General features: G+C 40.2%; 1 protein-coding gene across 1 annotated transcript in view; it reads left to right on the forward strand.

Annotated features, from left to right (window-relative positions):
- Window positions 1-253: 253 nt before the first annotated feature.
- The window catches only part of BMAL2 (basic helix-loop-helix ARNT like 2), a 43825-nt gene continuing 16835 nt past the window's right edge, over window positions 254-27243 (forward strand). The window contains exons 1-10 of the mRNA XM_065410228.1: window positions 254-390; window positions 4939-4977; window positions 6962-7119; window positions 11023-11102; window positions 12033-12125; window positions 13395-13512; window positions 14301-14444; window positions 16552-16792; window positions 20438-20544; window positions 21136-21286. Coding sequence (XP_065266300.1) covers window positions 254-390; window positions 4939-4977; window positions 6962-7119; window positions 11023-11102; window positions 12033-12125; window positions 13395-13512; window positions 14301-14444; window positions 16552-16792; window positions 20438-20544; window positions 21136-21286 — 1268 coding nt within the window. The remainder of the gene's footprint in view (window positions 391-4938; window positions 4978-6961; window positions 7120-11022; window positions 11103-12032; window positions 12126-13394; window positions 13513-14300; window positions 14445-16551; window positions 16793-20437; window positions 20545-21135; window positions 21287-27243) is intronic.

A 27243-nucleotide genomic window follows, 5' to 3' on the forward strand; every position in this document is an offset into this window, starting at 1 on the left:
TTATTGGTTCTATTGACCGGTGGTTAGATAAAGTTTTATTAGGGTTAGGGGGAAAGGGGAAATGCTGCTTCATTTGACAATTTATATTGTACCACTTCTAGTATTGTGGATTTAAGTGTATGTCAAAGGCACCCAGAGCTCTGGATGAGGTACTTTTTGGTGGAGAGTTGTTTTTAAGATCAAAATAAAAATGAACAAATAATACTCTTCTGCTTTATTGTCATAATTTTTTTCATTTACAGATAATCTTGTGATGGAAGGGAGGCAATGTGTTGCCTCTGCAGTCTCCACCCTTATGAATCCAATAACCAACCCTGCCACTGCCTGTTCGTTCAACACATTTGCTGTTGAGTCTCCAAAAAAGCGCAAAGGAAGTGATTTTGATAACCAGTAAGTGATCTGCTTCTACTCTTCTCTACATCATGATGAGACAATACCAGTTGGAGGCAAGCATCTGTTCTTGCTTAACTTCGTCATGTTTTTGTGCCATTTCCCATTACATTATATTTATTTTAAAGGAAAACAATATTGCACATCCATTCTTTGGAAATCCTGGGCGATCAAGAACTGTAGACAGATGGGGTCCTGACTCCCTGGAGTTGATTTTAGGTGGATTTCTATAATGGCATTTTCTGGTCCAAGACCTTGGTAGTATACCTCTGGGGCTAGAATTTCAAACCATAACTTTTTTCTATCCCCCTTTTTTCAGTAAAGGCATGCTAACCTGTAGCATACGGTTATTACAAACCCTATGCTACATATGTTTATGTTGTTACAGAAATACAAACAAGAATATCACTTAAAGTGTCTGGTTGATTGGCTAATTAGCTATTAAACCTAGAACTGCAATATATGGTGCTGGTGTAATGATGAAGTGGGTAGGCAGTCACAGAAGCATCTATACAGAAGTGCAACCTAGAAAGATTTGATGCTGGAGTTCTCAAACTCTTTCATAATGTGGAGCATGCTGTAATACTGAGATTAGCTTGTGGACTGCTCCTCTCCCATCCACGATCACATAACATCCCTGGGGCAGCTACAGTGATTGCATACATGGAAAATACTGTTAGGAAAGTATTGTACTTTAAGGTGTATTTTGAATGTTGTTTAGCAGCTGGAAGGAAGGAAGAGAGTCAGCACACAGGACCAGCAAGCTCTCTCTAGACTTCTTTTAGTCCACAGACTACAGCTTGAGAATCATCATGTTAATAAAATGAAAATAAAATCACCATGCTGCATTTGTACCAGTGAAAGCAGTTTCTTTTCCTGAACCTCAACAAACTACAATGTGTGTCCAGAATGTAAACATTTGACTTCCACTGTCACATGATATGTTCAGATGTTCCCTGCACCTCTTAAGGTTTTTAAATAAATAGTCCAAACAAATCCATTTCTGAAAAATTGTTAACAGCTTTAGCTCCTGCAGAACTTATGGCATAGGATTCCAATGTTCCATGGGAAATTTCAAACTCAACGAAAAGTCGATTTTTCAAGCCCTGGACAGATAATTACTGTGTACTAATTTTAACCAGGAATCTAGAGTTTCTGAAGTGCTCTGAATCTAGTCATTGACAATTCCCTGAGCCAACCAGACCTCATTGACTAAAATTTGTTTAGACAGCTTATATAGCCAAATTTCTGGTACAGTATACTATAATTCAAATGTATCATGCCTCAGAAATTAAACATCAGTTACATACAAAAATATATTTAAAAATATTTATTTAGGTTGCCAAATCAAGCATTCAAAAGTCAGGAAATTCCAGATTGGATTGCGCAGGCAACCTTATTCTGCCCCCTCATTCATTGGACCACTGTACTTAATGAGGCAGGTTCTATTAAAAAAAATTGTTTTTAATAACATGATCCTACCCTATCCTGAGCACATGGAGGCAGAATTAAGGTTTCCTGTCAACAACAAGTCTGATGTTTCAAGTGATTTATTTATGTAGAAAATTCACTTACTTTTATTGTATGTAACTTTGAAGATGTCTTTTTAAAAAAAGAAAAAGGTATACCACAGAACTTGGTTGTAAAACTGCCCTCATCTTTCTACCCTCTCCTGCCTGCCCAAATCATGTGTCGTCAGCAGAGTTTGAACCCTAAAGTTTCAGCACTGCAAGACAGTTTGAGCTACAGAAATTAACTATATTAGCTAGCAATAGAAGGCTGTTATCCCAGGGAGGTGGGCCATGGCACCATATGCTGTATCCCAGGGATGGTTGGGGATGGCCCGCATGGCTCCCCTGAGAGTTGGGGAAGTTCCTGCCCCATGATTTGCCCTGGGGAGAGGAGTGGGGAAAAAGGGATGCTGGGGGCATCCTGAATTGGTCTGAATCAACCATACAAAATTCAGTAAAGACAAGTGCAAAGTAATACACTTGAATAAAAATCAAATGAAGAACCACAAAATGGGAACTAACTAGCTGGCCATTAGTACTATGGAAAAGTAGATGGTGATTATAGTCGATCAAAATTGAATATTAGCCAATGATGTGATGCAGTTGCAAAAAAGGCTAATGTTCTGGGGCATATTTAACAGGAGTGTTGTATGTAAGACACGGGAGGTAATTGTCCCATACTACATGAGGCCTCAGCTGGAATACTGTGTCCAATACTTTAAGATAGATGTGGACAAATCGGAGAGATTCCAGAGGAGAGCAATATAAATTATAAAAGGTTTAGAAAATCTGAGCTATGATGAAAGGTTAAAAAAAAAAAAAAAAAAAAACTGGACAGGTGTAGTCTTGAGAAGAGAAGATTGTTGAGGACCTGATAATAGTCTTCAAATATCTTAAGTGCTGTTATGAAGAGACCAGTCATTGATTGTTCTTTATGTTCACTGAAAGTAAGACAAGAACTAATTGGTTTGATCTGCAGCAAAGGAGATTTAGGTTAGGGTGACATTCCCCAGGGTACAATCTGGACAGTTGAACAGCTGTGTTCTCTCAACCCTACAACTGGGGGTGCGTTTCACACTGCTTTGCTGTGAGAACAGTCACTCCTGGCTTGTTCACACACAGCTTCTAGATACAAAATCACACCAAGCTGAATGATATGAGCGCTTCTAGCCATTCACTCTTGAATTATATTGTAGAGTGACACCAGCAAATTCCCAGTCCCAGACTTGTCTCCAGAAGTGTGTGTCTTGGTACTGACCAGTTCTTTCCTTCTGTGCAGTACAAGCTAAATGAATTCAAAGTAAAGGTTTTTTCTCACCACATGCTTTTACTGGCTGAATTCCTTCAGTAAGGACCAGTCCCCCAGTTCATTGATGTTTCCTTTGTCTTTCAAATGTTGATGATGCATGAGTAAAGATGAGGGGAGAGGTGATGTGTGTCCTGTGTTCCCCCTTCTTAAAGCATTTATCTTCTTTGAGAGAATCCTCTCCAGCTTAGGTTCAGGCAACAGCAAATCTCTTTTGGAGGGCAAGCCCCTGCTGTTCCACTGCCAAAATGTAAATTTCTTGCTCAGACTCTTTTTCCTGCCAAAGAATGGCTGCTCTACCGGGTAATAGTCCACTTGATTATGTTGACATCTGGCTGAGGTGCTGTCTAACCTTTTTTTCCCTGAGGAACTCATTTGGATTGCTTTTCTTAACTTGTAGCATGTCTCAGCAATGCCATACAGTAAAATCTTTTAACCTTGCATACAATGTTGCTGCACATATTTTATCAAGACAATAATGTTCAGTAGATTATGAATTTCCAAATGATCCCTCACAAGGCATGCTTTGTACAAAATGCATCATAGTTTTGTAAAAGTGGTGAACATAAGGGTATGGTCTGTCACAGTTAGATAATAGGAAAAATTATCTAAGGATAGTTAAGTACTAGAATAGGCTTCCAAGAGAGGTTGTGGAATCCCCACTATGAGAGGTTTCTAAGAACAGATTAGACAAACATCTGTCAGGAATGGCTTAGGTATATGTAGTCCTGCCACAGCACCATAGGATGGACTACATGATCTCTTGAGGTCCCGTTCAACTCTACTTTTCTGTGATTATGTGCTCAGAAACTGAGCTGAATTTCCCTGAAGATTTCACTTGCATTGATCATGCTCCAGCTCAAGATTGAGCAGGACTTTCCCTGCAATTGCTGCTCTGGGTTGCTGCAGTCTGTGCACTGAGACAGGGAGCCTGTCCTCCTATGCTCTCACTGACCTCCTTCTGGGACCAGGCAGTGTGGAAGAGAAAGTTGTCTGATTTGAATGCGGGGGGGGGGGGGGGGGGTAAGAGTCAGACCTGCAAGGAGTAAGGAATGGGTTAGGACAAGATTCCTGGTTGATGGGGAAGATGAGGCTGGTGGGGGGCGGGGTGGGAAACTAGGAGTTAGGGGCAAGTTATTCAGATCAGTGACAATGTACCAGCTACAGTATATTATTACACTTGTAAATACTTTTATTCAGAATTTTTGTATGCTGACCACTTTCATTCCATTAGCAAATATTTACCATTTTCCTCCCTAGCTTCTCATGACAGAAGACAATATAGATTTGTCATTTATATTTTTATAGACTGGTATCACTAATGTTCCTGCTATGTTTAGAAAAATGTGCTGACTGGACAAAGTACAAAATATTTTAGTCCATCGTAAACTGGTGGTTGGTTTGTTTTTCTTGGCAATAGTATGACTGTTAAAAATCTGTGGAACATTTCTCACCAAATTACAAGATTTATGGTAGACCAAATGTGGGGCCTAAACTAATCATGTGTTCCATTATTATTAGACTATAAAATTTAAACTGTGTGAACATTCAAAGTTAAATTTAGTGCAGTTTATTATGTTTTGGTTTTGCGTTATGGAATAGTTCCTAAAGAATTGAGACTTCTAGAACTTTGTGCATTAATAAGCAATGTTTCCTGTATCTTTTTAAATTAATGTACTGTTTTTAAAAAATTTTAAATATATAATGTAAAATTATACTCTGTTTTTCTAGGAGTGAAGATGGAGAACATGTAAAAATTAAATATTTCAGGTATAGTAATTTGGAGAAGTTCATTTTTCTGGGACTGAATCTACCAAAATCTAAAATCATAATTCATAGTTTTGTTATAAGTTTTCAAATACTTAATGTTTCCAATTTTCTTAAACTTTTTTCTAAACTCATGTTGAAATTTCAAAGTTGATTGGGGTTTTAATTTTCCATTTATTGCAGTGTAAATTGTACAGCTAAATCCCGTCTTTGGCTTTGAAAATTTCAACCTTGTGGTTTTACTAGGTATATATTAGTTAATGTAATGTATTCATGGCATGTTTAAACTAGGGGACAGCTGGTGTAAATTTGAGGATCTACCTCTGTGACTTGAAGAACTTTGTAATTTAACAGTCAAATGTTTCTAATCCGTAATCCACTAATCAGCACACTGTGGCATTGAAAAACAAAAAATGCTGGTTATTCCTTTCTTCTCAGCAAAGATTTAATTGCAGAGTCCTGTAATGTGGTCTCACTTTACCAAAATCTTTATTATTATACAATAATTAGTAAACATCCTTTTATATTTACTCAGAACTAATATCTGATCATTTAAATCTAAACAGTAATTGTCAAACTAAATCAACAAGTCCCTAGTGATATACTATCCTTGCTGTTTGGTTTACTTGTTAAACACAAAATTCAGTTCTCAATGGGTGTCCCAGTGATTAGTGAGATTCTGTATATAAAATCCTGTTCTTTGTTAATTTTCACATTTTGTTCTTAATTTTGTTTTGAATTACTTTGTTCACTAATCAAAAAACATAAAGTTATGCATGCAGTTCACGAGAGGAATATTTTAGGGCTTGGTTCAGTAGTATATTCCTCCACTGTTGTTTTGCTGAAGCTTCATTGGGCAACCTGTTTGTGACCTTAATCTCCTTTCTTGCCTGCAAATCATAAAACTTTGTTCATTAGCAGCTGTGAAATGCATTCTGCACCATCCAGTCCCCTGAATCCATCTATCCCAGTTGCAATAAACTACCTGTTCATTGGGTTCTCCAGGTGTTGTACAACTGAGCTGGGAACTTCCCCCAACGGTTTGTCTATTAGGTTATATACCACACTACAGTTTACATCAGTATAAATTATGTCGCTCAGGGATGTGAATAAGCCACTCCCCTGAGCAATGTAAGTTACACTGACCTCAGCGCCAGTGTGGACAGCACTACGTCGGCAGGAGAGCTTCTCCTGCTGACATAGCTAGCGAGGCTTTCGGGGACTGGAGTAATTAAGTTGACAGGAGAGCTCTCTCCCATCGGCTTAGAGTGCCTGTGCTAGCAGCACGACTGCGGTGCAGCTGTGCCACTGTAAAGCTATGGCTACACTATAGAACTAAGTCTCTGTCTTCCGTTGTATAGACACAGAGGAAAAGGCAAACAGAGTATATGACTACCTGGTGTCAGGAAAAAAGTTTTAGTCTGGGGATGGATGGGACAGAAGCAAATGCCAAGATTTTAGAGAGGGAAAAAAGGAGAAACAACACTATTGTGGGATAACTAATCCAGATATTTTTAAAAAATTGGTTGCTTTGGAAGAAAAGTCAAAATTAACTTGTCTGTAAAACCAGAGATTTTCTTTAAAATTGGTCCTTAAAAGTAATATGCAGCCAAAGGTATATACATAGAGGGGAATGTTTTCTGTAAAATCAAATTCAGAATTATGGGAAAGAACAGAGACAAAACACTATGTAAAGTCTCCACTTCTCTTTTGTTCCAACCACTTATGAGCAAGTTCATGCTGCTTTGGTTTTGTTTTCAAAATTTCACATCACACCATTTTCCATGAGCAGCTGCTGCATATTTCAGGCGAATCAGGTGACAGATTAGCTGTCAAATATGTGCATTGTACATAAATTCTTTCAGTATGGTGTTATTTCTCACAATACAATCTGTCCCCCTGATAAAGTTGATGTATATAGCACAGGGGAAAATCTAGTGAAAAATGTATGTATTTTGAACTTTGCTTAAAATACTTTTCTTCTTAGGGAAGCTCATAGTCAAACAGAAAAACGAAGAAGAGATAAAATGAATAACTTGATAGAAGAATTATCTGCTATGATACCTCAGTGCAATCCTATGGCACGTAAACTAGACAAACTTACAGTATTACGAATGGCTGTGCAGCATTTCAAGTCATTAAAAGGTAAGTTAAAAACTGATTTTATAATTCCTTTATTTAATGGGAATTACACAATGGAATTTCTTTTCAGTTATATAACTGTTAGCTGTTCTGTATCTATACTTAGAGAATTCAACTCTCAGGTTCACTAAATATATTTACCAAAAGATTGAATTTTGAAGAAATTGCACGTTATTTTAGAGATTGTTCATACATTTAGTTATTTAGGAAGAAATGTAAAGTTTTATATGAGAGCAAAGACTAGAGTGAAATGCTGTGGCAAAGAAGCAGTTACATTTGAAACACAAGTTTAGGAACAAAAATTCAGCTGAGTCAACATGTCTGCTCTTTAGATTTACTTACCCTCATGTCTCTTGCTGTTGGTTATTTGTATTACCATGTATCTAAGTCGTCTTCCCCAGACATAGTTTTACGTGTATCTTGAACTCTTGCATGCACTTCATTTGTTGTCAGTGTTACATTAGTTATACACCTCTACTCCGATATAACGTGACCCGATATAACATGAATTCGGATATAACGCGGTAAAGCAGTGCTTCGGGGGGGGGGGCGCCGCCGCGGGGCTGCGCACTCCGGTGGATCAAAGCAAGTTCGATATAACACTGTTTCACCTATAACGTGGTAAGATTTTTTGGCTCCCGAGGACAGCGTTATATCGAGGTAGAGGTGTATCTATAAGGTACAACATATATATATATATATATATATATATATATATATATATATATATATATATATATATACACACACACACACAGTAGTTCTGTTTAAATTCTCTTAGCTGCTCCTAGTTTTTATTTTTACCTTGTCTTCTAGATTTTGAAGCTCTTATTAGTGTAAAAAATAACTCGTAAACTTATTAGTTATGTCAGAATTTCCTCCTTTTGCAATAAAAGTCCCATAACTTTTGGCTCTTGTGACTTATTCAATAGAATCAGTTTTTTTGTTGTCCTATGATGCATCCTCTCCAAAGCAATAGTATTCTTCCTCTAGACAATGGGGATCAAGCAAGTGCCTTATTTCTAATTTGAATTTGTCTGGCTTTAATTTCCAGCCATTGGTTCTTGTTATACCTTTTTCTGCTAGATTAAAGGGCCCTTTAGTACCTGGTATTTTCTAGAGTCCGGTCACCTCTTGGTCTTCATTTTGATAAACTAAACAGATTGAACTCTTTAAAGTCACTCACTATAAGGCATTTTTTCCAGTCCTCAGATCATTATTGTGGCATTTTTCTTTACCCTCTCCAATTTTTCCATATCTCTTTTTAAAGCGGGGATACCAGAAGTACAGTGTTCCAGTATCGTTCTCACTAGTGCCATATATTGAGATAAGCTCACCTTCCTGGTCTTACTCGCTAATCTCGTGTTCATACATCCAAGGATTGTGCAACAGGTGCATGCTGTCCTTGCACATCTACTTGTGGCCAAGTGAAGTATTACAGGTGTGCCTGCCTTAATTTCCAAATTGGGCCATCAGCAAATTGGTAAACTAATCTAAACTCCATATTCCCCAAATGTCAAGGGGGTAAACTCTGTTTACCTAGGTCACCAAGCGATCCAGATCAGTCTGTATGATTACCCTGTCCTCCTCATTATTTGGTACTCCAGTGGTCTCTGTCAAGTAAGTTTTATAGCAGTGATTTTATATTTGCTTCTAGATCTTTGATGAAAATACTGAATAGCATCAGGTCTAGAACTGATCCCTGCAGAACACCACTAGAAACATTCCCATTTGATGCTGAGTCCCCACTGATGACTACTAATTTGAGATCTGTCAGTTAGCCAGTTCTTCCATTTAACATTATGTATTGATATTGTATAGTGCTAGTTTTTAATTAGAACATTGTGAGGTCAGATGCCTCACAAAAGTCTAAATACATCTGCATCAACCAAGTTTGTGTCATCAAAAAATGAAATCAGGTTTGTTTGACAAGACTTATTTTCTGTACATCTGCATTGACTGGTGTTAATTATATTCACATCCTTTATTCCTGTATCAGCTTTTCCATTATTTTGCCTGGGATTGGTGTCAAGCTAACCGTTAATTATCCAAGACACTCCTCTTGCCCCTTTTTGAACATGGGTACAATGTTAGCACTCTTCTAGTTGTCATGATTTGCTAAAAATTAATAGTGATTTTAGAGATCTTCTCAACCAACTCTTTTAGGATTCTTGGATGCAAGTTATGTAGGCCTGCTGTTTTCAAAATGTTTATCCCAGGGGATATTCAAAAGGAAATAATGTCATGAATTAGCAAAGTGGCAGCTGCATTCAACAGCTGAAAAAAGATTTGGTCATTAAAAAGCCACTAGTTAAAGACCAAACTGCTAATCTTCAACTCAAATGTTATTTCCACCTAATGTGTGGATGTGAAAGCTGGATATCCACCAAAGGTTTAGACATGTCTATATGCCTTCAAAAGCAAATGCCTCAGGAGAAAATACTAGGTATTAAATGGAAAGAGTTTATAACACATGCCAAGATTCATCAGAGAGTTTAACAACCCTTGTCTCTAAAGTTATCCAGAAAAGATGGAAATATAATCTGAAAAATGAAGCCAAAGTATCTGCCATGGCAGGCGTGCCACTGGGCAGCTGGGGGGGAACATGCAAAAAGCATCTGACTGAAGGAATTGCTCCATCAAACAGTACTTAGAGAGGGGAAAACTTATGGATCTTAACACAGAGGTCATGCAGAGAGCTCAGGATATAGAAGAATGGCGGAACCTTTTTCATATGTTAAGCAATGTTTGATGGTGCGGGCAGGATTCAGATAAAGTTAGACATCTATCAAAGCTAGGACTACAAAAATGTTTAATCTGTCATTTGCTTGTAGGTAGAAGTGTCTTTAGTTCTCCTAAACACCACTTCCCTTATTACTTAGGTGATATTCTTAATGATATGTAACGAATGATCGATTCTAAAATGAAAAACACAGCGGTTCTGCACAGAAGCAATGCAAAATCCAATCGGTGATGTTACTGACAGTTATTTTGGCTGTTCTCGGTTTGTTTAATATTATCCAGTTTGGGGAAGGGAAGATGCAGTGGGTTTTGGAGTAGAGGGCTTCTAAGGGGAAAGTTCTGTTAGAGGTGCTATCTCTGAGGAGACATAAAACAAGAGATGCTGAACACTTGCTAAAGGTATCAGGGCACTTTTTTCAGGAGTAAGGCTGTCATGGCCTGTGCTGTTTGACAACTCCATGCTAGTGGATGTGGTCTATTCTACAAATCTATTCTACAATTTTGCAGTGACTACCTGAATTGCTACTGCTGAGTACCAACTCCTTTTTGCACTTACCTTGCCTATTACATCTCAAGGTTATTTGTGCATGAGGGGTAGTGTAGATAAAATCTCAAAGATGAAGGCAGAGTATTTTTGTCATCTATAAATTAATATCCTAGTAATATACTTCAATACAAACTTTTTTTGTGTGTGTGAGAGAGAGGTGTCATACTACATTGGCAACATGCATGAGTTCTTGCATAACTTACAAAGCTCTTCTTTTATTTTGAACTGAAGTCATAACCTTGAGTCTGGTTAAGATCTAATTAAAATAGTCACCACCTAGAAATTGTTTCCTTTTTACTTGTTTTTTCCTCAGGGTTCTTCATTTTTTGCAGACATCTGGTCTTGTGTTCTGCGTGTTATCCCAAACACATTTGCTTTAGCATAGGTCTGGAATTCCTGAGATGAGGTTATGACTGTTTAATGAGTTACTTATTAAAAGAAAAGTGAATTTGTACATTCCAGTATAGAAAGCAGAAAACTATTTTTTTATGGTTAAAAAGCACTGTGTGCATGTTCTACATGTGAATTTGATTAAAATGCAGCTTTGTTTATATAGGAAACAAAGGATTACATTTTGTTTCTTTTATAACATTTATAAATAACTTGCTGTTTTGCAGGTTCTACCAGTTCTTATGCAGAAGTTCAATATAAGCCTTCATTTTTACAGGATGGTGAGCTGAGACAGTTAATCCTTAGGGTAAGTAAAAAGAAACCAAGTATCAAGTGATGTCCTCTTTAAAGCCTGGCTTAACTTCAGTTGACTGCAAAGGGCTTTTCCTTACATTCTTCCTTCAAATCAGTGCTTTGATATTCTTTCTAAGACTCAGTTTATAAACTCTAACAATAGAATATATGCACAGGATTTTTCTATAAAAGCCATGGAAACTGTATGTGTTAATAGGGCATTTATACAAACTGTACCAAGGAGTATTGTAAATCTGTATAAAAACTGCATAATAAATGTACTAGGTGGATGTTTCTTATATTTATCTAAATATCTAAGTGTGTGCACTTATACAAAAAAATCTTTCATTTCCATTAACTATGTCTGCAAATTTTCTACACTTCATTTTGTTTTCAAAGTATACACTTCAGTTACTGAAAGATGTGGAAATTTACCTATGAAAGCAGCTGTTTTTACTTACAATATTTTCTCATCACACTTTCATTTGCTACAGTTTGCCTATTCTATTGCATGTAATAATATCCTTTAGCAAGAATCTGTAAAATAACTCCAAGTTAAGCTGTTCTACAGCTAAGCTGCTCTTTCCCAAAACCACTTTTGTTTTTTAGCTCTGCGTGTCATGGTCTAATTGGATATTTCCCATTATTTTAATTTGTCTCTCTTTTTATTAAAAAGCGACAAAGAATCTTGTGGCACCTTATAGACTAACAGACATATTGGAGCATAAGTTTTCGTGGAATACCCACTTCGTCAGACACAGGACTCTTTGTCACTTTTTACAGATCCAGACTAACACGGCTACCCCTCTGATACTATCTCTTTATTAAATAAATTGTAATTCACCTAAAATATTGAGGTGCATTAGTTAATATACTCATTCTATATAGCTGTTTTTCATCAATGTTGTATGATTTTATAAAAGACTATTTTTTATATTTATAGGCTGCAGATGGGTTCCTGTTTGTGGTTGGATGTGATAGAGGAAAAATTCTTTTTGTCTCTGAATCAGTCTGCAAGATACTTAATTATGATCAGGTAGTTATAATCAAGTCATTTTTTATTAAAATGAAATTAGTTTCTAGATAATGTGTTTGGTTTTGTTATAAATACCATTCTTCGTGCATGATTTCTTTAAATCTTTTGGCTTTAGCTTCCTCTTCAACACAATTACTCCAAAGGTTCGTTACTTTGAAATTATAAGCATTCTGCAACTACAATGAAAATTCCTGACGCGATTACTGGCATCTAATTTAGAACTATGATCTTCAGGAAATGATTTACATACCAACCCAGGAGAAAAAAAATATGTTGAAGATGTCCTTGTTTCCACCTTTTATTGACAGAGATTTGGGCTTTTGGATGGTGAAGTGATTCTCTGAACTTTAAAAAACCAGTATTTCAACAGTGCAAGTAAATTGAAACTCAACTTGGTAATTGCTTAGTTTCAACAGTTTTAAGATTGAATAGTCATGCACTGACATCTGTAGTGCAGAAACCAACCAATCTAGACTCATTTTAGTTCAGGAAAGGGAGAAAGAATGAAGACTAGTCTAGTGCTTTCCCCTTTACCAAGATGCAGGTTATTTACTTGGAAATTTCTGGCCTGAACTGCCTTGCCCAGTGGCTGATGAGTAGCTTTTTGAACCCTTTGTGCCATCCACATCTACTTCTAAACCCCCTCCACTTTTCCATTTTTCCTCATAGCATTTTTAGAGTTTAAACCAGGCTGTCTGCCCCCTTACCCTTCTCTAGCCAGCAGTGAGAGACACCATCAACCCTTAAATTAAAAACTGAAAGATAGGAAAACAACATGAATGAATGGGGGGAGGGATAGCTCAGTGGTTTGAGCATTGGCCTGCTAAACCCAGGGTTGTGAGTTCAGTCCTTGAGGAGGCCATTTAGGGATCTGGGGCAAAAATCTATCAGGCGATTGGTCCTGCTTTGAGCAGGGGGTTGGACTAGATGACCTCCTGAGGTTCCTTCCAACCCTGATATTCTATGATTTTCCAATTTCACCATTTAACTTAATGGGTGAGAGATAATTGCATTTCTGCCACCATGTTTTTTACTAATTTCTATAGTGTCCATATGCTTTTAATTAAAATATTGAAACAAAAATAAGAATTCAACAAAGCTGTTTGACAGCAAATTCAATGGATAAATGTTACAATTTAGACAGAATAATTCAGATATCTGGGAATTCTGACCTTTTCTAAAACAGCTTTGAACATTAAGTTACTTGGTGAGGAGATGCGGAATAGAGTGTATGATGCACAGCTTTTAAATTAACATTTTTTTCACTAGGTCAGCTTGATTGGACAAAGTTTATTTGACTACTTGCATCCAAAAGATGTTGCCAAAGTGAAGGAGCAACTATCCTCTTCAGACGCTTCACCAAGAGAAAAGCTTATAGATGCCAAAAGTAAGCGTCTATTTAAATGTACTCAGATTTTTAATGTAATGCCTTCATTTGTTTTTAAATTCAGTTATTATGTAAGGCAAATTCATGCATTCATGCATGCATATATGTGCAAACACGTTCATATGATTTGTACAAACAAAACATGTTTGAATGCATACCTGCTGCTTAGAATACACAAACAAGTTGAAAGCTGAATCAGAAAGGAACTCATTTTAGGTAATAAGAATGATTGAAGTTTACATTGTTAGACGTTTACCAAGAGTTGGTATGAATTTTTTTTTAACCAGGCATACTACTTTTTTTTCTTGTATTTGATAGGTCTTGTCAATACAAAAGACCTGATGTAGTCGAGCATGGGATAAAATGCTTCAATACCAAGAATCACTGTCTTCTCTGAAAATGCTAAGTGTCAATCCTAATTTAACCAAGTCTTATTTTGCTAGTATGGAGAACATTATGTATTGTGCAGCTGATCACTATTTTATAGTGTTTTTTATGAGCAGCTTTGCAACTTCCCCCCTACCGAATAGAAATATAAAGTTTTTAAAATCTTAACTTACTAAATAAGATTGCATAGCATTGAATAGTATATTAAAATATTTTGTTAGCTTCCACTTTTTACAATCATGTTTTGTTCATCTTATTTAAGTTTTTTTCAGTAGTTAATTGTATGTGCAAAAATTTAAGAGTCAGTAAGGTAATTGGGAGACTATATTAATGATTTAAATGCAAATAATTCTCTGTAGTCCAAAGACCTTTTTCTGACTGTCTTATTAAACTTTTACAAGCTGGCTTGCAGGTACGTATGGATTTTCAAGCTGGATCAGCTCGATTGCATTCTGGTGCTCGGCGTTCCTTCTTCTGTCGGATAAAGTGTAGTAGGATCACAGTCAAGGAAGAAAAGAAATGCTTGCCCAACTCAAAGAAGAAAGGTATCTCAAAGTGTGGCTGAGTTGGAGGATTTCTGTTTTTAAATATGGTATATTTAAGTTCTGAGTCCGTTATGGAGTCTAAATAGGTAGCAATGACTTCACAGAATAATTATAGGGAATAAGATACACATAAGACCCTGTTTTTATGATCTCGGAAAAGCCTGCCTTAGTTATCCCCCTAGGGGAAAAAAAAAAATTCAGTCACTGCTCATGAGTGTACGTAAGATTCTAGTGGGATCTTGAAGCCTGAGGAAAATTACTGAATGGAACTGGAGCAGTTCAAAGCGTAGGAGTAAGAAGAAATATCTGTCAAGGAGATAACTATTAATAGGGTTGCAAAATCTGCTGTTTTGGAGAGGATAACTTAAGTGGTGTGGGGGGGGGGGAATCCTCTCCCCCTCCCAAAAATGCATTGTTGTTGTATTTATGTATCAGGTATGATTTTTTTCATTTTATTATAAAAACTACCAAAGTTAATTCTTTAATATGCAGTGTAATTGTAGCCATGTCGGCCCCCAGAAATTAGAGCGACAAGGTGGATGAAGTAATATCTTTTATTGGACCAATTTCTGTTGATGAGAGAGACAAGCTTTTGAGCCACACAGAGCTTGGGTCATGGTTTGAAAGCTTGTGTCTCACCAAAAGAAGTTGGTCCAATTAAAATATATTACCTTATCCACCTTTAAGACTAACAGAAGTATTGGGAGCATAAGCTTTCGTGGGTAAGAACCTCACTTCTTCAGATGCAAGATGCATCTGAAGAAGTGAGGTTCTTACCCACGAAAGCTTATGCTTTCTCACTACTTATCTCACTTCTTCAGATGCATTATTCTTATGCTCCCAATACTTCTGTTAGTCTTAAAGGTGCCACAGGACCCTCTGTTGCTTTTTACAGATTCAGACTAACACGGCTACCCCTCTGATACTTATCCACCTTGTCTCTTTAATTCTTTAGTGTAATTTTTGGCTGATTAACATCCCATATTTTTATAGCTTTTTTTTTTGTTTCCATGAGTGATAGTAAACACTTGTCATATTTTCAGTGTATTTGGCTGCTATATTTAAACAAAGCTTTTGTTTTAGATTCTATATTTAAAATAGATTTTTGCAAGGTTTACTAAAGTTGTCAGACATTCCAAAATTTGTCATTTTTATTTTAAATGTAAAGCTGGTTTTGTTGATATTAACCATGGAACTATTTTAATTTACTCTGACTCTTTCATAACATTTAGTGTAAAATCCTGGCCATATTGAAGTCAGTGGCAAAACTCCTATTGTCTGTAAAGGGGCCAGCATTTCATTCTGAAACTGCGTATATCAGTACCTAAGAAAACAATGACTTAATGAACTAAACATCTAGACATGCCCCAGAACCCATGTTGAAATACCAATGGAAATGACTCAGCCTTTCATTTTCCAAAGGTAGATAAATTGAGTTCCATGCACTTTACTTTGGGGCAAAGCATCTTTGTATAGGATTCTAAAAACCAGAGTTTCTGTCTGCAGTGCATGGACACTAACAATCCCATGGCACTTTTTGGAATGGTAAAGGTTTGCCCCAGTGTCTTTGGGCAAAACATCTCCATCTGTTCCCTCTTGTGTAGTATGATTGTAGTCTTCTTAGCTGCAGTCCTGCATCCGTCTCATGGTGAGTGTAGTGGTTCCTGAATGTTACATAATTAAATGGTGAGAGATCCACTGGAATGAATTTCAGTATATACTATAAATTCAAGAAACAGAAATTAAGCTTTTACATTTTGCTGAAAATTTCTTAGTCTTAGCAATTGCACTTCGATAAACATATCTCAATCTCCTTGCTTAAGATTAAAATATTCAAGTTACAGAATGTCTCTTTAGCTTAATGTAATTCACAGTACAAAAGAAACTGCATAAAATATTTGCAGTAAATGAAAGCAATAGGTATTACTAAACTGTTGGTTTAATTTTCTTATGTGTGAGAACATTTAAGATGCTATTCAATGACATTATTTACAGCTCTGTTTGGCTCAGACCTGTATGTAGGCACAAAACATAACAGCTGGAAAAGGAATTTAAAATTAATTTTCATTTGGGAATTTAACTCCTCTTTTTCACTTTTTTTAATTAGAGCACAAAAAGTACCGTACAATCCATTGTACTGGCTATCTGAAGAGCTGGCCTCCTACCGAGGTGGGAGTGGAAGAGGAGAATAATGCAGAAAAAGACAGCAGTAACTTTAACTGTCTTGTTGCAGTTGGGAGATTGCATCCTTATATTGTTCCACAAAAGAGTGGTGAGATAAAGGTCAAACCAACAGAATTTGTTACACGCTTTGCCATGGATGGAAAATTTGTTTATGTAGACCTACGGTAAGCATTTTGTTCTTTATTATAGAAAGAGCCGATAGTGACTCCTTATGTAGGTTGCCTAATGTTTTCTGTTACGTAGAACAAAACTTGTTGAGCAGGACTCAGATACGTAAGATATCATATTAAAAAAGTGTTGTATTACCTTACACTAAAGAATTTATTGACCAGATTAAAGCAGACATCATAATGTTATCATGCTTAGCAAGGGATGCACCACTCACCCAGTGATGAGCTGCCAAAATCTTAACAATCGGTTCCCTACCTCGGTGGCACGTCCTTCATTCACTCTGGGTCTTCAGCAGCACTTCGGCGGTGGGTCCTTCAGTGCCGCTGAAGACCCGGAGTGAGTGAAGGACCCGCTGCCAAAGTCCGCCGAAGACTTGGAGTGCCGCCCGGTGCGTACAAGCCCCACGTGTTTTTTTACGTGGTTTTTTTGTTTGTTTTTTAAGTCATCCATGCCGGGGCCCTGTCAAAACTGTTCGAATCGGGCCCCGCACTTCCTAAAGCCGGCCCTGCACATGGGGGTTGCAAAATTGTATCTGGGCCGGGTAGGGAAGGCTGTGCCTCCCAAAACAGCTGTCCCCCACCCCCATTCAGCCCCCCCCACGTCCTGCCCCTGACTGCCCCCCTCAGAACCCGCAATCCATCAACCCCCCCACTCCTTGTCCCCTGACCACCCCCACCCTAACTACCCCCCCAGGACCCCACCCCCTACCCAACTCACCCTGCGCCCTGTCCCCTGACTGCCCCGACCCCTCTCCACATCCCTGCCCCCCTGACAGCCCCCCCGCAGAACCTCACTGTTGAATAATAGCTGACTGCGTCTCCAAATATTATACGTATGTAGGCAATAAGTCAGATTTAATAGTCTTTATTGGATTCTGATATTTATTGCAAAATTGAACTAAGTGCTTTGATGAAGCAGTTTTTACAAGCACTAGTATGAATTGAAGCTAACAGTTACATTAATTTAATCTCTGTTCTGTGGATATGATGAAAAGCTTGGCAAGAATTTAGACAGTAGCCATGGCAAATGTTACAGAACACCATTGTGGGTAAGGGATTATATAGCTACTGCCAGTGGCTGTAAACAAAATAAATGATGTTTTAACAGTTAGCCAGTGAGAAACCATAGTATTTCCATTATTATACAAACAGGTCTTAAAGTCATTGCCTTTCTTCCTGATGTGTTAAAAGCAATTACATTGGTTAATAAAATTCAAAGACAAGTTTTGTTTGTCCTATTCACAAAGTGTAACGGACAGATCCTCTTTAGAATGCTGGGTGATATTGTCTTACCATTATCACTCCAGCTATTTTTCTAAGTAAAATAAGTTACATATTTAACCTTGTCTGAAACCGAGAGACAGATTAACATGAATAGATAATATAGGCTTTAAAAACAGAACTATAAACTGGAGAAAATGAGGCAAAAATAGAAAGGAAATGTAGAGGACAGGATTTTGCTAGGGGAACAACAGCTATTATTTAGAACATACAGACAGGCAACTCACTGCCCCCCGGGATCCCATGCCTCTCCCCTCCCCCCCCCCCAGCCTCGTCACCCCCTGATTCCTTCCCTCCCCATCTAACCTTGGGCTCCAGCAGGCTGTGAGCTGCAGTCTGATTCAATCAGCCTGCCAGAGCCCACATAAGACGAGACTCGGAGGGGAGGAATCCGGGGGTGACAAGGCTCGGGGGGAGGAATCGGGGGGCTGCGCGGCAAACCGGGGGAAGGTAGCACTCGGGCAAAGGACGCTTGGCTCTTCAGCTGCACAGAGCCGAGGTGTCTTGTTTCCCAGCAGCCGCCGCTGCTGCTGGCCGTATGGTAACCCTAACAACCGGTTCTAAACCGGCTTCTAAATTTAGCAACCGGTTCCTGCGAACTGGCTCCAGTTCACCACTGCACTCACCACTGATCTGATGCCTCCTCATGATCGCTCTGGGGATTAGCTCTTGAGGCTGACGCCCCTTCCCATGGTCACATACCATCACACTGACTGTGTGTGTGTGTGTGTCTCTCTCTGGTCTGCAGCTCCTCTCTGGTCCTAGGAACTGCAGCATCATCTTTGTGACTCAGCCCTCTGGCTAGGTTACTCAGCCTTCCCCTCCTTCCGGGGTACAGTCCTTCAAATCTCTGTCACTCCCACAGTGACTTAGGCTGTCTTCCAGTTAACTGCCCTGCGTCTGGTCTATGCCACGGCATCAGTGGCTGATAAGAAAACCCGGGCCTACCCACTACTTCAGGTTCCAGTCCAGGGACCCTCAACCCAGCAGCTCTGGGCTTTCCTCTCCCAGCCCTCACTCCTCCTTCCCTGGACTACTTCCTACAACTCCTAGTTTCCCTCCTTGTCCTGGGTGTACCAGCTGCAAACCCGCTTAGAATCATAGAATAGAATATCAGGGTTGGAAGGGACCTCAGGAGGTCATCTAGTCCAACCCCCTGCTCAAAGCAGGACCAATTCCCAACTAAATCATCCCAGCCAGGGCTTTGACAAGCCGGGCCTTAAAAACCTCCAAGGTAGGAGATTTCACCTCTTCCCAGGGAGTGACTGCTGCCTGCCTTCCTGCAGCCTTTCCCAGCAGCCCCCAATTTCCTAGCAGCCCCTGTCTGTTGCCAGCTTCCTGGCTTTATAGACCCTCTCTGTTCCTGCACAGGTGAGCCTCTGCCTCTAAAGTGCCCCTGTTTGCAGCCTAATTAGCTAATTGGACCCACCAGCCCAATTCAGATCTTGCTGGGCTAGTGTGGGGAGCACAGTCCATCGCAATGCTTTTAAACTAATTCGTCAAAAATCTCAAATTAGAATTTGAGAAAACTAAGCATAAGTGTCAGCAGTTAGAATTTAACCAGAAAATCATTAATCTTGCTTCTTAAAATTCATGCAGCACATTTAAATTATGCCAACAAATTATTTAATAAGCATGAGAGTTTGTCCATGTGTTACTAGTTTGTTTAAAACACATACTTTATGGTGGACTCAGTTGTCAGTTTTTCTTATTTTGTATCTCAGTACTTTAAGTAGAAATACTATAAGGTTGCTTTACTGTACTTTATCTAGACAATTCTGTCTTTCATCTGTGAGGATGAAGCCTGTTAATATAGAATGAAAGTAACTGTTTAAACACCATTATTTCAAGTAATATTGACTTGTAACACTTGGAGACAAAGCTAAGTGCTTCATTCTCACTAGAAGAATACAAATCAATAACTTAAAATATATCCATTTTTTTTAGATTCATTGAACAGTGGGATTTCTAAATAATTTAAATCAACCTCTTCTCTGTATAGTGAGCTAGCTTGTAGAACTAACAGTGCAGTACATCCTAATTGTTTAAATGTATACATAATACAAATGTTCTCTGCGAAATATGGGTTTGAACTATTTTGTGTCTAATGGTACTAGCTAACATAACAATGTTAATATCTTGTTTCTATTGCAAATGGATTCAAGGTAATCTACTGCTTAACCATCATTTATTTCTTATACTTGCTTAGATCTGTACCTGTTGTAGTAGAATTTTGTTTTCAAACACAAATAAACATCCCCTTTAAATATGTTTTTTCTGTTTTGTATGATATTGGCATAAGATGCTGAATAAAGTGTTTTAATTATGTGTGAATTCTCTCTTCTTATTGCCTAACAGTGCAACAGCAATTTTAGGGTATCTGCCGCAAGAGCTTCTAGGAACTTCTTGTTATGAGTACTTCCATCAAGATGATCACAATCATCTAGCTGATAAACACAAAGCAGGTATGAAATGCTTGGTACTTCCTATATAAATTACATATAAACACTATGTTAAAAGAAAAGAAAATCAAGTACTCAAGAGTTAGGAAATGTTAGAAATAAGGCCCTCATTAAGTATTGCCTTGTATCACATATAACATCTGTAGTAGAGCCCTCTCTCCTGGATCCTGTCCAGTGCCTTAAACACAAGAGAATTTTCTTTTCTCTTCCCTTAACCCTCTGCCTCAATCTCTGTCCATCCTGTGCACTGAATGAAGCAGCGGTCCTGTATAGCAAATAGTAGTCATGTAATTAAATATTGAATTTAAAGAACCACCAAGCCTCAAATCTTCCCACTGTTGACTTGCAAGAGCCCAGATGATGGGCTCTGCTTCATGTCTGATCAGATGGCTAAGTTTGAAATTTAATTGGAATCCAGTCTTTGTGCTTATCTGGAAAGTACCAAGCACATTGTTGACACTATATTAAATTGAAATTGTTTTATTGGTTGTGTGGCTACCAAAACGGAGTTATCAAAACAGATTTTTAAAGTCGGTTGTGTCGTCCTGTGTATACAAATCAGAATGAGCTTATTTTGTTTTTTTTCTTATTTAGTGTTGCAGAGTAAAGAAAAAATATTTACAAATTCCTACAAATTCAGAGCAAAAGATGGAACTTTCATTACATTGAAGAGTCAATGGTTTAGTTTCATCAATCCATGGACCAAAGAACTGGAGTACATTGTATCAACCAACACTGTAGTGTTGTAAGTAACTGGTGAAGTGAATCTGCATCTTATTTTTTGTCTTAATTAGGAATATCATTAATATAAAGCTATTTATTTTAAAAAATGATGATTAATGAGAAAAACAGGGCTAGGAAATACAAACTCTGTGCAATTAGTTGAATCCTAGATACAAGGCCAGAAGAGACCATCATGATCATCTAGTTTTTTGATCTCCTGCACATCACAGGCCACAGAACCTCAGCCACCTACTGCTGTAATAAACCCAGAACCTCTGGCTGAAATACTGAAGTCCTCAAATCATGATTTAAAGACTTCAAGTTACAGGGAATCCACCCTTTACTCTAGTTTAAATCTGCAGGTGACCCGTGCCCCATGCTGCAGAGGAAGGTGAAAATCCCCCAGGGTCTCTGCCACTCTCATCTTGGGGGAAATTCCTTCCCAACCCCAAGTATAGTGATCAGTTAGCCCTGAGCATGTCAGCAAGACCCACCAGCCAGACACCTGGGGAAGAATTCTCTGTACTAACTTGGAACCCTCCTCATTTCATGTCCCATCTCCAGCTGCTGGCGATATTTGCTGCTAGCAGTCACAAATGGGCCACATGCCATTGTAGGTAGACTTATCAAGCTCAGCCTTCAAATCCGTTAGATTTTTTGCCCCCACTGCTCCAGAAGGCTGTTCCAGAACTTCACTACTCAGAGGGTTAGAAACCTTTGTCTAACTTCAACCCTAAACATGTTGATGGCCAATTTATATCCATTTATTCTTGTGTCAGCACTGGCGCTTAACTTTTAAATTATTCATCTCCCTCCGTGGTATTTATCCCTCTGATGTATTTATAGAGAGCAAACATATCTTCCCTCAACTTCTTTTGGTTAGCCAAGCCAAGCTCTTTGAGTCTCCTCTCATAAGACAGGTTTTCCATTCCTCTGATGCTAGTAGCCCTTCTCTGCACCTGTTCCAGTTTGAATTCATCCTTCTTAAACATGGGAGACCGGAACTGCACACACTATTCCCAATGAGGTCTCACCAGTGCCTTGTATAGTGGTAATAACACTTCTCAATAGTTACTGGAAATATCTTGCCTGATGCTAATATGATTCTAGGATGCCTTTTTCATAGCTGCATCACATGGGCAGCTCATAGTCCTCCTGTGATCAACCAGTACACCCAAGACTTTCTCCTCCTCTGTGGCTTCCAACTAATAAGTCTCCAGCTGATAGCAAAAATTCTTGTTGTTAGTCCCCAAGTGCATGACCTGGCACTTTGCACTATTAAATATCATACCATTTCTATTACTCCAGCTTTCAAGAAAGGCTAGAGACTTGCAACTCAAACTCCTTCAAATGGAGAAGTCTCTCAGACCTTCTGAGCCTGAAGCCTGGACTTCCCCTGGATAAGCCTCGCCAACCATGGCTTCTGATAAGGGTCCCTCCTCCATACAGACTTCTGATGAACCCAATAAAAAAGGGTCTAAAAAGCGGGTAACTACATCCCCAAATCGGCCACAAAGTACCATTCTGCGATTGGGCAAACTGCATCGGCACTGACCGCACCTTCAGTGCCCGGAGCCGAGATAGTGAGACAATCCGGCACCGCCAGTACCGTGAGAGCTAAGGACTCTAAAAGAGCCAACGCGGACACAGGTGCTAAGGAGAAATCAAAACCCCATGCCTCGGCACTGACTCAGCCAAAGCCACAATCAACACACAGCAGCGTGGCACCGGTGCAGACCGTGGCTCAGTCCTCGAACCCCAATATACACTCTGTGTACACACCGGCACAGCCTACAGTGCTGACGTATGTGCCGCGGCTCCCGGCACCACCGCAAGCACAGCCCCTGGTGCAGATCATGCAGACACCACAGCAGCTCATACGGCACAAAGATCTCATCATCTGATCTACGCCTGACTGTCCCATCCTTGGCACTGACATGATCCCAGCACACTCGGCACCGAGTCTCATTACCACTCCATCATGCTCTGCTCTTCCTTTTTCGAGTGAGGATGAGGACAGCGAGGAGGGACAAATGGATTCTCTCCCGCAATCTCCTGCCCACCATGAGCCACCCAAATCTGGATCCTTTCAGGGGGGCATACTATGCTGATCCTAAACATCTACAGTGGTATGGCCAACTCTGGGGTCCACCTATGCCTCTCAAATCCCAATGGGCATACTGGAACCCATGGGCAATTTACCCCACACAACAGGGATTACCCACCACTTCTAGACTCAGCACATAGCAATCGCCTGCACCTTCGGTGCCTGGACTTTCGGAACTGGCTGGAGAAGGAGAGGAAGAGGAGGAAGAACCCCCATACCAGGAAGGGGCACCACCTACCCACCTGTCGTCATCCTCCCCAGGCGAAACCGTCCTGCCTTCTCCCCCTAATATAGGAGGGGATGATTTCGAACAATTCCAGGACCTATTTAAAAGAATGGCTAGCTCTCTGGACATCTATCTGGAAGAGGTCCAGGTGACACAACGCAAACTGGTGGACATCTTGAACACCTCCTCTTCGTCCAAAATAGCTTTGCCAATGAACAGCGCGATAATGGAACCTGTCAAGACCATTTGACAGACCCCTGCAACTGCTCCTCCAACCAGCAAGAGGTCTGACAAAAAATAGTATGTGCCAGCAAAGGGCACAGAGTTCCTTTTCTCCCAACCGACACCCAATTCACTGGTGGTCAACGCAGTCCATGAACGTGGCAGACAACAGCCCAAGACCACACCTCATGATAAGGACTAGAAAAGCCTCTACCATTTCGGCCGCAAGACTTACTCTTTGGCTATATTCCCACTATTTTCTCATGAAGAAGAAGTTGGGTGGATGGAGACCAATACTCGACCTAGGCCAACTCAACAAGTTCGTCAGGACACAACGATTCAAGATGGTCCCACTAGAGAGAGGGGATTGGTTCTTGGCTCTTGACCTCCAGGATGCGTATTTTCATATAACTATCCATCCTTCCCATTGGAGGTTTCTCCAATTTACTATTGGCCAGGAACATTTCCAATACCAGGTTCTTCCTTTCGGTCTATACACTGTCCCTTGGGGTTTTTTTTAAAGTACTAGCAGTGATGGTGGCCTACCTCCGCAGAAACGGGATCATGATATTCCTATACTTGGACGACTGCCTGCTGAAAGCACCAACACGGAAAGTGGCGTTAGAAGCCACCGAACAGACGGAGACCCTTTCCATGAGATTAGGCCACCAAATAAATGCACAAAAGTCCACTCTAACGCCAGTGCAAAAGTTGGAGTTCATTGGGGCCCATATCAGCTCTCCTGAGGCCATAGCCTCCCTACCATGACAACATTTCCTTGCTCTAACCAATCTCATAGCCACAACATGAATCAGTCCCCAGGTATCAATCAGGACTTGCCTACAACTTCTCGGTCACATGGCTCCCACGACTTTCGTCATCAGTCACGTGAGATTACACATGCGTTGCCTCCAAGGGTGGCTCCGTATACATTATGTCCTGCACAAACACAGCTTAAACAAATGTCGGACAAAATAAGACTTTCTACTCTGGTGGACAAACCCAGACAACGTCTGCACGGGGGTGCCCTTCCTTCAGAAGACGCCAACATTAACCATCTCCACAGATGCTTCGCTCCTCAGATGGGGGACACACCTGCATCTGCATTCTGTCCAGGGTCGCTGGTCCCCTGCAGAATCCTTTCTCCATATAAGTCTGTTAGAACTACGAGCCGTCTGCAACGCCTGCTCCCACTTCTTACCAATCATCAAAGGCAAGGCCATTCAGATCCTTATGGACAACACAGCTTGTTCTATTTTACATAAACAGACAAGGGGGAGCACAATCACAATCCCTATGCATGGAAGCCATGAGACTCTGGCAATGGTGCATCAGGTACCGTATCCACATCTCGGCCTCATACCTACCTGAATGCCAGAACACCACAGCAGATATCGTAAGCAGGCACTTTTCTCAGGACCACAAGTGGGAGCTAGACAACCGCATACTCCAAAGCATATTTCAACAGTGTGGGGGGTCCCACAGATAGATCTCTTTGCAACCACATAAAATACCAGATACCCCTTTTTGCTCCAGGCCAGGTCTTGGCATACATTCCTAAGGCGACGCCTTGCTCATCAAGTGGAACGCTCCCTTCCTATATGCCTTCCTTCCCATCCCCCTCCTGAACTGTGTGATCCACAAGATCAGGTAGGAGAGAGCGAAAGTAATTCTAATAGCCCCTGCATGGTCCCAACAAACCTTGTATCCTTACCTTCTCAGGATGGTGGTGGGTCCATTAATCACGCTCCCGCTTCTGCCTCATCTGCTGTCCCAGAGCTCGGGTTGCACCCTGCATCTGGATCCGCAACAACTCCATCTCAGAGCGTGGCTCCTCCATGACTCAAGGGATCTGAGATGACCTGCTCGAAAGATGTACAAAACATATTATTGAATAGTCGCAGAGCAACTACCTGCCACACATACATACTCAAGTGGCGGAGATTTGATGCTTGGTGCCAGCAAAAACAGATGGCATCCTTTTAAGCCTCCTTACCCTCAATATTCGATTACCTCTTAGAACTTAAAAGGTAAGGTCTCTCCATGAGTTTCAATACGAGTTCACCTCTCCACTATTACAGCTTTTCACCACAAGGGGATCAACGCTCTGTCTTTGCTCACCCTCTCACCAAACGTTTCCACAAAGGCCTCACCAATGTCTATCCAGAGCTATGCGATCCCACTACACCATGGGGTCTCAACCTAGTCCTTTGGGTCCTCACCAGTTCCCCAGTTGAACCTATGGCTACATGCTCACTCCTACACCTTTCCATGAAGGTGGCGTTTCTAGTGGCCACTACATCTGCCAGACGTGTAGGAGAGTTGAGTGCTCTCATGGCAGACCCCCATATACTGTCTTTTTTAAAGATAAAGTATCCTGAGACTGCACCCCAAGTTTTTATCTAAAGTCATCTCAACCTTCCACCTCAATCAACCCATTTACCTACTGACATTCTACCCTAAACCTCACGAGGATAAAAAACACCACACTTCATACTCTCAACGCGTGGAGGGCATTGACCTTTTATATAGACAGAACAAGACCATTTCGTAAATCACCCAGACTATTCGTCTCCATCACTGAATGCTCCAAAAGGAGTGCCATAGCCAAACAGAGGCTCTCCAAGTGGATCTCCAATTGCATAAAACTATGCTACCATCAATGTGACCGGCAAACCCCACAGGGATTCGCACACATTCCACCAGAGCCCTCTCGACCTCTGTTGCTTTCCTTAACAACGTGCCCATCACGGACATCTGTAAGGCTGCAACCTGGGCCTCAATCCATACCTTCACGCAGCATTATGCATTGCAACATCTTATGCCTTCTTTGGGCTCACTGTACTGTCTTCTCTTACTCCTTCAACACCAAAGCCCCCTTCTTCCATCGGAGGGCACTGCTCTGAAGTCACCTAAAGTGGAGCACCCACAGGGACAGCACTCGAAGAAGAGAGAGTTACTCACCGTGTGCAGTAACGTAGGTTCCTCGAGATGTTTCCCTGTGGGTGCTCCACTACTCATCCTCCGTTTCTCTTCCCCTCTACTTCGGAGTTTAATACTTATTCTCTGCAGTAGAGAAGGAACAGAGGGGCGTTTGGTCGCACAGCACCAGCTAACCGCCTGAGATGGCGCAAGACGGGGGTCAAACCTGAATACTTATTTAGCAAGAGGCACCATGTTGGACCCGAGTAATTGCCTGGTATTAAAGTTAAAACTTTATTAAGTTGCTGCCTCCCACTTTAAAATCCATCCCTGTGTCTGTTTCATTCTTATGCTCTTGATCAGTGGCTATCAGTCTAACAGAATGGATATGTGCCCCAAAACACTTTTTTCAGCCAGGGAGTTCAGATGGGGCCCATTTCGGTGAACTATCCCGATTCCCTTGATAACTGGGGCTGAGAATGAGCGAGAGAGATACATACAC

Source organism: Emys orbicularis, chromosome 1 (genome assembly GCF_028017835.1).
Source record: "Emys orbicularis isolate rEmyOrb1 chromosome 1, rEmyOrb1.hap1, whole genome shotgun sequence".
Classification (NCBI taxonomy): Eukaryota; Metazoa; Chordata; order Testudines; family Emydidae; genus Emys; species Emys orbicularis.